General features: G+C 35.7%; 1 protein-coding gene across 1 annotated transcript; it reads left to right on the top strand.

The window, feature by feature from the left end:
* Positions 1 to 4,585: 4,585 nt before the first annotated feature.
* On the top strand, positions 4,586 to 7,493 carry LOC108982763 (transcription factor HHO6-like). The gene is made up of 5 exons (XM_018954223.2): positions 4,586 to 5,075; positions 5,410 to 5,639; positions 5,779 to 6,154; positions 6,622 to 6,698; positions 6,914 to 7,493. The coding sequence occupies exons 1-5, from the start codon at positions 4,862 to 4,864 to the stop codon at positions 7,202 to 7,204; spliced, it is 1,188 nt and encodes a 395-aa protein (XP_018809768.1). The 5' UTR covers positions 4,586 to 4,861; the 3' UTR covers positions 7,205 to 7,493.
* The last annotated feature ends 2,931 nt before the right edge of the window (positions 7,494 to 10,424 follow it).

Below are 10,424 nucleotides of genomic sequence, written 5' to 3'. Positions count from 1 at the left end.
TAGATTTATGTCGGCTCGATCAAGTAGTCTTTCTTTTTAAACTCGTCAAGGACGACTTGTTTGTTATTTATAGTAAATTTTGCCATCTTCAATTACACGTATTAATGCGAAATATTTTAAGTTAGCGTGCACTTAAGGTCTCGTTTTGAATAGTAAATTGAGATGAGATTAAATTAATTAAAATAAAAATTAAATAAAATATTATTTTTATTTTAAAATTTAAATTATTTATTATATCTTGTGTAAAAATTTAAAAAATTTGTAATTAATAATAAGATGAAATAATTTTATTATCCAAATTGAACCTAAATGATCGACATATAAAATTATTTCTAATATTCTTAAATCAATAAATATAATCGGAGATAACGAAATCTTATGATAAAATGAAGCATATTTAATTTTAATAACTTGCTGCAAAACCATGCAACATAGAGTTGCAGGAAGAGTACTGCTACATCTATAAAAAAAAATTATATAAAAGTAATTTCATAAATTAATGCGTTTCATCTGATCCATTAGATTTACTTTACAATAAAAATAATTTTATAATTTGACGAATTATATTAATTTATGAGATTATTTTTATATAATTTATTTGTGATTAAAATATTTAATAAGATCTTATTATAATTAGAGGTGGAAGACTAGCTATATTGGCTTAAGAATGTTCGAATCATCTCAACAAGTTGGAACCCATTAATGTATATTGTGACATATGGGATTTATTTATTTATTTATCTTTTCCTTGGATTCTTAGAAGTATGGACGGATACATATGAGAAGCTCCCTAGCTAGCTTGGGCCATCAAAACGTAGTGGTTGGTCAAGCCAACCTGTTTTTCTTCCTTTTCTGTAGAGCAAATTCCACACTTTCCCTTTTGTTTATCTTTTTTTTTCTTTTTTTTTTTTCTTGAATTACTAACCCATCAAACAGCAAAGAGAAAAAAAGGGGGAATATTTTTCATAGATTTGACCCAACTTTTAAAAATTGTTGAAAGATCCTACTGACCTGACCTGACCTGACTCGGCTCCAATTCTATGCCATCATTACAGAAACAGGCAGGATTTACAAGAATCTTATTCTCTTTGACCCTTCAAAAACACGAATATTAAGTTCTTAACCCCTTACCACGCCAAAAACGACACGTAGTTGATAGTTCCTTCCCCACTCACCCTCTCTCTACTTTTCAGAACTCGTTAAAATCAAGGGGCATAACTGGGATTAACCTGACGTACAGATTCTTCAAGTACAAGCATCCGACAAGACCAGTGGAGATGCGGGAAACCGGAGTGGATCCAAACCATACGCCACACGTTTTTGCTACAATATTATATTGCATTTTTCGGATTTTACATTATTTTTAAATATATGTTGTAACTTTTAGACCAAAAGGCAGATTCTTAATTCCATGGAAGAGAGGTGGAATCTAACGGCTGTAAAAGCTTGTCCTTTTTTGCCTTTTTTTTTTCTGGGATTTTTTGTTTTTTTTTTTAAAGAAGAGAGAGAGAAAGAGAGAGCATCATGTCATCTGCTCCTTCTGTCCTATTTTATAATGCAACCATGGTTGAAATCTCAGGCAATCTCGAAAATGGGGCCCGCAGCCCCCACAAGATTCCTTATCCCAAAGCTTTCCCCAGCTGTTGAAGTTGGCTGGTCCGCACGCAATTAAGGTTGGTGTCTAACACGGTCCAATCACATGTCACACATTGTCTTCCAAATAAGATACTAATATTTTATTAAAAAAAAAAAAACCATATAGTTTACCTTTGAAGGTAGCCAAAGTCCTTAATTTTCCAACCACTCCAGATCGACCTTATCACTTTCTTCAACATTAGATTCTGATCTTTCATTTTGTTAGTGTTTTTCTACCTTCCATGTGAACTTCATATCTCGTGACAAACATTACACACCATGTATTTCTTCCCTAAATTTTAATGTTATGTGAAAGTTTTTATATCATAGATCATTCATATGTATGGTATAAGTTAATTTGTATTTTTAAAATCTAATCATATCATTTATATTAGGGCTGCACATAAACCCGATCTGACCAAATTTTGGCCCGATCCGATCCGACCCACAGTGAAGTGAGTTTTTAGCTCGACTTGACCCAAGCTGTAAATGTCGGATTAGATTGAACCCGTTTGTCTTGCTTTTTATCGTCTTTCTCACCCGTTCACCTTCATTTGCAGACCCACTCCCTTTTCTTGCTCCTCTGCAAACTCAGTCTCTTCCACATCGTCCGTTCTTCCTCTTCCTCTTCCTCTCCTCTGCAGCTCAGTCTTTCCCCTCCCAAACCCACCCTTCCTCTGCATATGAAACCCACCCTCCCTCAACAGCTCAACCTTTCCCCTCCCAAACCCACCCTTCCTCTGCAGGTACACTTTAAGGGGTTCCACGTAGTCCTCGAAGCTGAGAGTGGTCAGGGCCCACCGCGCATAAATCATCACCGTTGATCATCGCTTCTACCTCTGGAACTTGTCGGATGCCTCACCAGTAATAAAACTTATGATGTATTTCATTTTCTTTGTAATGTATTTCATTTTCTTTGAGATCTAGTTCAAGATTAATGTAATTTTCTTTGAAATCATCGACAACCTTTATCTCGGGAGGAAGCAGAGGCTTTGCTTGATTTATTCTCAGAGAAAAATGTAAAATTATTGATTTCTTGGTGGGTCTGATTAGCAATGGGGAATCTGTCGAAGATTGACGGGTTTTTGCGAGTAACTCGTTCAAAATTTGCCAAAGATCAACGCAAGATCAAATCCACCGATGATCGGTTTCAACCGACATGAGAATTATCGAACCCGTTAAATAATCTGGACCCAATGAACCCGACTATTGTCGGGTAAATCTAATTGGATCATACGGGTTGATCGGCTCATTGGACTTTTTGTATAGGCCTAATTTATATCGTATAAATTGTATATAATATAAAGATTTTTAAATAGAATTATTCGATGTGGATGGTCGAGTAAATATGAACCAATAAATTGAGATTTTTGGAATCAACAAAGCGACTAAAGTTTTTTCTAATCCCACCAAGTACGCCAAGCCATGACCCTTAAGGTCAGAAAGTGACGATTCCAAAAGCACTGAACCCACAACAATATAGAACAAGAATCTCAACAACTGTCAATAAAATGAATGGGCATATTAAAATAGAGAATAAATAAATAAAATATCTGAAGATAAGGAGGAAAGCTGGTTAAAATATACAATATACACGTGTTGGAATCTTATGAACATATGTATGTATAGGCTGGCCTCAATATTCCGCTTTGGCGGTCTTCTTGTTCCCATAAGGGAAATGATTCTTGACTTATCATGATGGACATTGAAACAGTGGTACATAATTTATACACATCCATATTTATGGTTTCCCTTATTTGACTATACAAATCTCTACTTTTTTTATTATTAATTTTTATTTTAATATTAACTTTCTTAGTGCAAAATGGAATTGACCAATCCAAGGTTTATTTTCAATGGACTATTTCAAGATTTTTTACACTAATTTATTGCATGCCATTTCATACTTACTGATAAAAATATAAAAAAAAAATTCAGTAGGTTTGAGTATTTCAAAAGTTCCTTTGGTGCTTTTGGATTAATGGGTTGGGACTTCCAAGTTCCATCCTCTTTTCCGCTCTTTCCTAGAAGGCTTGCTTTACAAGAGTTCAATATACACACTTTTTCTATAATGATGGTGATTGTCATTCTCTTCAATGGTGTCCCCAGATTATAAAAAAAAAAAAAGTGGTTGGAAAGCAGACTTTCAAACTTTCAAAAATGGTATTTTGGTGAAGAATTTGTAGATATTGTTTTGGTCAAAGCACATAAAGCAATTTTGAGACTGGGAATAAACTGGTTGGAGCTGAATCCTTCCTTTATTCAGGTTTTAATTAAATATGATTTTATTTTCTAATCCGTTAATATTTACTATCTCATACTTTATAAAAAATACCGACACATCTTATAAAAAAAAAATTATAAGTATAAAATGTGAAAGTGAATAGTAACTGATGCATATAATTTCTTTATTGCTAAACTACATTGTGGTGCATAGGATTTTATGCAACTTCAGAACTTAGGTACATTTCTATCCAATGTTATTGTTATTATTATAGAATCAAGTAAATCACAACAGATTTAAAACGTAAATAATTACTTATGTTTTATGATATGTCAATCTTTCTGTCAATAAATACTTATAAATAAATTTTATTTGGATAAGAATTGGTTTTAAATGAATTAAGTTATAAATGTCCTAAATTGCAATTTGAACAAAAAACAAGTTATGATATTTTACTTAATATATACTGCTCATTTATCACCCAGTATTTGTAACTCACCACTGTTTCCAAAACACCCTTGTGACCAAGAAATTGCCCTAGGAATAAGGCCCACCCCTTCTCGTTAAGAGAATAAAAAAAAAACCGACCTAAATAAAGGGTAGTTTAGAGATTTCAACAAAAGGAGATTCCGATCCGTTGCCGAGTTGAACCGGCCCGGACGCCGAGTTGGCACCGCGTTTTGGACCGTGGATAAAATACGCGACGACACGATTGTGACATTATATATACATAAACACCGTCGAAACTCGGGGATGCTCTGGCTTCCTTAACCAAATAGAATCTCCGCGTAAAAATTCCGATTTTCAGTTGTTTCTCCTTTCCATTACGGCATTACCCACCTCTCTCTCTCTCTAAACGCAACCTCTCTCACTCTAAAATAAATTTTTACACCTATATATTATATACACAGATCCTCGGGATCTTTCTCTGTATTTTTTTCTGTCACTCCGTTTTGTACAATTTTTAGATAGAATCAAAGGTGATAGGAAGAAAGATCGCAAATGGGTTCGGTTCCGCCTGAGCTGAGCTTGGATTTTAGGCCGACTTTTGTACCCAAATCAATCAGTGATTTCCTCGGGGAGGTTTCCAGGATTGGGGACGTCTCGGAGAGGGCATCGAAGCTCGAAGATTTCGTGAAAACATTGGAGGAAGAATTGAGGAAGATCGACGCGTTTAAACGCGAGCTTCCTCTCTGCATGACTTTATTGAACGATGGTTGGTTTTGGATTTTCTTTTCTTTATTATGCCATTTTTTTGGAAATAAATTTGGTTTTTGGGATGGGCTTGGATTTAAGAAGTTTCGGATATGCAGGCTTCTTTTTATTTATTAATTCGGAACTAAATGATACAATATCGGAGATGGGTTCTTGGGTTTTGATTATTTTCTTTCTGTGGTATTTGTTCTTATACATATGAAAATCCTCTTCTGGGAACGGGTTTTTGGAATCTTGGATTCCCGACATGGGTTTTAGATTTTGAACATGTTGATCGATAAAGTTATGTTATTTTGACATTTTTCTTTTTTATCTGTGCGCGTGCGTTTTTGTAGCGATTCGAGCTCTGAAGGAGGAGTCAATACAATGCACTGCGCCAAATGAGGCTCAACCACTGTTGGAGGAGTTCATACCACTGAAGAAAGATTGTGATCGAAGTGAAGAAACCAAGAAAGAAAAAGACTACAGGGATAAGAAGAATTGGATGAGCTCATTTCAGCTCTGGAACACTGATGATCATCCCTCTACTGATTGCACGAAACATAACGCCAAATCAGAAACGAAGGTATAAAGAAAAAAGATCACTACTTTATGTCTTCGTAGACCATGAATGTCGGGGGACTTCACCAAAATTTAATTGCCAATTACGAGACAATCTGATTGAAATACTCCGTGGGAATTGATGTTTTATGTGGTTATGGCAGGGGAGCGAGGAAGCAAGTGAATTAGGAAGTGAGGACCCATTCCAGTCTTGTAAAAACAGGGTTGAAGGGGTGGGATTTATGCCATTCAAGGCATATTCAGGTTATCCCGTTGCGAGCAAGGAAGAAAGGGAGGACTTTCCAGTTCATGGGCTTTCGCTTCTCACTCCGGGGATTAAGAATTCGAGGGAAGAATCCAATTCTAACGGTTCGAGAAATGGATGTAGCAGGTCAGTTTCCTCCTCTGATCCTACTGCAAATATACGGAGCGTGACACAACACCCGCAGCAGCAGACAGCTAGGAAGCAGAGGAGGTGCTGGTCACCAGAGTTGCACAGGCGGTTTGTCAATGCTTTGCAGCAACTTGGAGGTTCACAAGGTTAGAAACTTAAATCAAAATGAAAAAGTTTGAGACGAAAATGTGACAATTTTAGTAATTTCATTGTTCTTTTGTTTTTTGATGGAATGAGTCTAGACTCACATAAATACTTCAATTGAAAATCAATTTTGGTTGGATTTCTATTGTTAACTACTTTTTTGTGCGAAACAATGGAAAAATAGGACCTATGATGTTTGGTTTTTTCCCCCTTCAGGCTACTTTTATCTTAAAAATGGAGATTTGGATATGAAGAGGGAGGCATGGTGTTGTACTTTTCATCCACATGATAAGATATAAATGTAATGTTAGGAAATTGGTTTAGAGGGAAAAGGTGGAGAATAGGGAAATAGTCTTTATTGCATAACATCCATGATTCTGCTGAAAGCCTGGCACTATAATCGATTAATTGCAGTATTCTTACTTTTGATGTGAAAGGGTCTAATTTGAAGTTTCTGGAAATTTTACAGCGGCCACGCCAAAGCAAATTAGAGAACTGATGCAGGTGGACGGACTCACCAATGATGAAGTTAAGAGTCATTTACAAGTAGGTTACATATCTTTTTCCTTTTTCCCAAGAAAGAATGAGGGAGGGATAAATCAAGTGATCTCCATTTGAGAATTTATGTTTCCATTACCTCATTTTTCTTTTTCCTTCTTTTTTCACATACCCGATGGCACCATCAAAGGTTGACTTTTTGATTGGAACTTGAATTTTGATGATCAAAATTGATTGAAGGTATTTCTTTCTCATCCTTGCAGAAATACAGACTACATACTCGAAGGCTTCCAGCTAATAATGCATCAGCTGCTCCTACAAATCAATCTGTTGTTGTTTTAGGAGGTTTGTGGATGCCCCAAGATCAGTATGGTGAATCTTCTAAGGCTAGCAGTTCCCAGTCTGGATCTCCCCAAGGTCCCCTCCAGTTAACTGGAAACACTGGAGGGACTTCAACCACCGGGGGTGACATCATGGAAGATGATGAAGATGCAAAATCTGAAGGCTATAGCTGGAAAAGTCACATTCCAAAACCTGGAAAAATCAATGTATAGAGCTCATCCCACCATGAATTTTGCGGATAGGAAGTATATACATGGAGGAGATAATTACTATACAAGAAATATGATACTACATATAAATGAGAAGGATCTTGAATGAGGCTGTTAAATTTTGCAGGATTAGCTTTCCTTCTTTCTCAAAATTTGAGTTGTTTTTTTTTTTTGTCTCGGGATTGGTACAAGAATTCTACATGCCAAATCCATGCCTGCATGGAAGAAACAAGGCCCATTTCTCCCACATGATAAAAGTCTCTTTACTAAGTTAGAACAATATATTTCTTCAGTATGCACTTTTCTTTCATTTCCATGCATTTTTTTTTTTTTATCTGCTGTCTTCTAATGGATAATAATAGGACAACTCAGTTGTTTCCTTTGATGGGTATTTATCCATTTAGGTGGAAGGGGAGCTAGCTTATCATGCTTTAGTTTCTGAATTTAATTAGTTGTAAAAGCACTCATTTTACCTCAATTTAGTAGAATCTCTTATTTTTTTATCCGTGACTTCTGGAAGTTCCTGTTTCGAATCTATTTGAGCAGAGTGAAGATTGGAAAGACGTGTCTCGGGGAAAACCTGAGCTAGTTTAGCACACCTCTTCATTTCTCAGTAGATGTTTTATAGAAGAAAAATTCTTCTCAGATCGTCTCCCTTTTGCATGTCCTGTGCACAGTTTTGAGTGTTTGGTAAAAACCACTTCAATCTGTTGTACTCTTGGCATTGAACTAAAGTTCCTTGGCACTTGAATTCATGAAATTTGCTGCTGCATGTTCAAAAAATATCAGAGCCTAATCTTTTGGGAAATTATTCTGTCTCCGAGCGTTACTATTGTGTTAAAGGAATGAGAGTTTAGGTCGTACAAGAAGACACAGGACAAGATCCGGACTTATCTTTGTGAGAATATTTAGAGGGTTTATTCCTTTTTGTGTTGTGGTTATCCTCAATGGTCTGGAATGAGGGCTTTCTAATATTTAATGGAAAGTGGACAGGTTAGAAGTTGACATTATTCTCCCTAATTTAACTCACCCTGATATCATCACGTCGCTTAAAGGGCTGTTTGGGAATCAGATTCCATTTGTATAATAAAAATGTTGGGAATGCCATGTTCAGCCAAATAAAATGTAAACGAAGAAGATCTTCATCGTTACCAATTTGAGATTGAAAATTACTGATTTGTATATAAAAGGAAATAGCAATTTATTATTACCTAAGACATTATATGGTTGGGAAGCAGCTGACCCAATCATGAGGTCTCCAAACAGCCTCTTAATGAGTTTAATTAAAATGCTCAAAATCCCAGAATTTCATCCACTCACCTAACCTACAGTCATATCCCACTAAGAAAACATGGTGAGAGTTATTATTTTTATTTTTATCTGTGTCGACACGACAAAACAGTCACTCTCACAAACAAAATAATAGAGAGAATCTTGTAGACAAGATATTATGAAAGGAGCCCACATTGTTTGTTTGGTGAAAAAGATGGAACCAACCTCTCATCAACTCATATCTCTCCAAACAGTTTTTTTTTTTTTAAATTCTCTTTTGTTTTGGTAAACTGATTAGATTTCAAATCTGATAAGGATTCTATTTTTTTAATTGGTAGATAAGATTAGAGAGTTGGAGAATAGAATATATTTATTTAGAACAATGGCTGGTCACATGGCCATCCATCTGATAGCAAAATATATGCACAGTTGGACCCACAAAGAAAACCATTCCTATTTAAGATTCCTCGAGTGGTAATGCCATAATTTGGAAATATTCAAATGGAAAACACCACCAAAAACGACATTTGTACAAATCTCTACTACCTAAGGGACAAATGTCCAGAATAATTTGGTGAATACGCCAACCAGCCTGCCAACTACATTTTTTTTTTCTCCCGAATTTTATTACCTGAGAACTCATAAGATAAAATAAATCATTGATCCATCAGAAAAAAAGAAAAAGAAAAAAGAAGATAATGAAAGAGTTTGACAATTGACCATTTTCTCCAATTGTTGGATTTCCTAAACCAAATTTGCCGTCTCTAGCACCATTTGAAATCAATCTAATTTATCTTTAATTGCACTACTTTTCGTCCCAATATCAAGACATAAGTTTAGTGCTTTGAGTTTTAAGGGATTTTATGTGGAAGTGATAAAATATTCTAGCCCAAATAGTCGAGTCTAGTCCATCAAAGGATAAAGGATTGAGAAAATAAGAAGAGAGAGGGAAGGGACAAAAGACTGAAAAATATGTAAGGAGAAAAGAGGGGATGAGACATAATTGAGAGGTAATATGACATAAATGAGGTAATGTGTTATGAATGTACACACTGATATCGTACAGCTATACCATATCATCATCGAGAACTCCATACAACATCGATCAAGGCCCCAAGAGTCTCAGGGATCGAGAATGAATCTTTCTTCCTTTCTAGTCTATTGCGCTATTTTTAAATGTTAACAGTATATTTCAACCTAGTTTCCCCGAGTTGGATGACAAGGTTAATTAGCCTCGTGTAGTATGATGGGTGAAAGCTTTATGTATTCATGGATACGGATACACATGTCCATTATCTATTGTCACCGGCGTAGTATCGCATTAATTATCCTTTTGTGCGCTTAAAGTCATATTATGGCTCAAATCCATTTTGAGGGAATATTTGACGGTCACATTCAAGTAGAGAGTATTAGCTTTCGGTTGCTCCTTTCTTACCCCCTTTTTTTTTATTTTTTATTTTTTTATTGATAGAGATGGAAAAACAAAAAGGCTTTCGAGCTATGAAGGACGAATTTAAACCCGATTAAGACAAAGTAAACCTTGCTTAGTGGAATCAAACAAATCCAAAAATAAAATGAGAGACGTATTCTTGGGCCATAGGACTCCAGCAAGCAGATACTTCCAAGTCTCAGCAAGTTTGGACTATTTTGGGCCTAAACACTGTATTGGCAATAATTGGGCCAATCTCAAATGGCCCACAAACCACCTTTCGACATTTCGCACTCCCATTTTCACTTCAATAGTTATGATATCACTGACGGCCTCGTATAATCCACAAAACTACTAAAACTTTGAAGATTTTACTTTGCCCTATTTATCGAGGACTCGTTTGAAGGACCGGATTTCCCGTAGAGTGGTTTTTCGGAAATGGTGGAGAGGCAAGAGAGAGAGAGACAAAGAGTACGCTGTTGGCAAAATTCCATCCTTAAAAAACCAGTCAAACCCACGAGC

The sequence above is a fragment of the Juglans regia genome, chromosome 13, assembly GCF_001411555.2.
Source record: "Juglans regia cultivar Chandler chromosome 13, Walnut 2.0, whole genome shotgun sequence".
NCBI lineage: Eukaryota > Viridiplantae > Streptophyta > Magnoliopsida > Fagales > Juglandaceae > Juglans > Juglans regia.
This window is presented reverse-complemented; position numbering and strand designations above follow the sequence as displayed.

Bases quoted from the DNA above. Each gene is read 5' to 3' on its own strand.
- LOC108982763 (XM_018954223.2), top strand. From the start codon at position 4,862: ATGGGTTCGGTTCCGCCTGAGCTGAGCTTGGATTTTAGGCCGACTTTT. The intron at 5,640-5,778 runs GTATAAAGAAAA...TGGTTATGGCAG, and splicing joins ACGCCAAATCAGAAACGAAG to GGGAGCGAGGAAGCAAGTGA. The intron at 6,155-6,621 runs GTTAGAAACTTA...GAAATTTTACAG, and splicing joins GCAACTTGGAGGTTCACAAG to CGGCCACGCCAAAGCAAATT.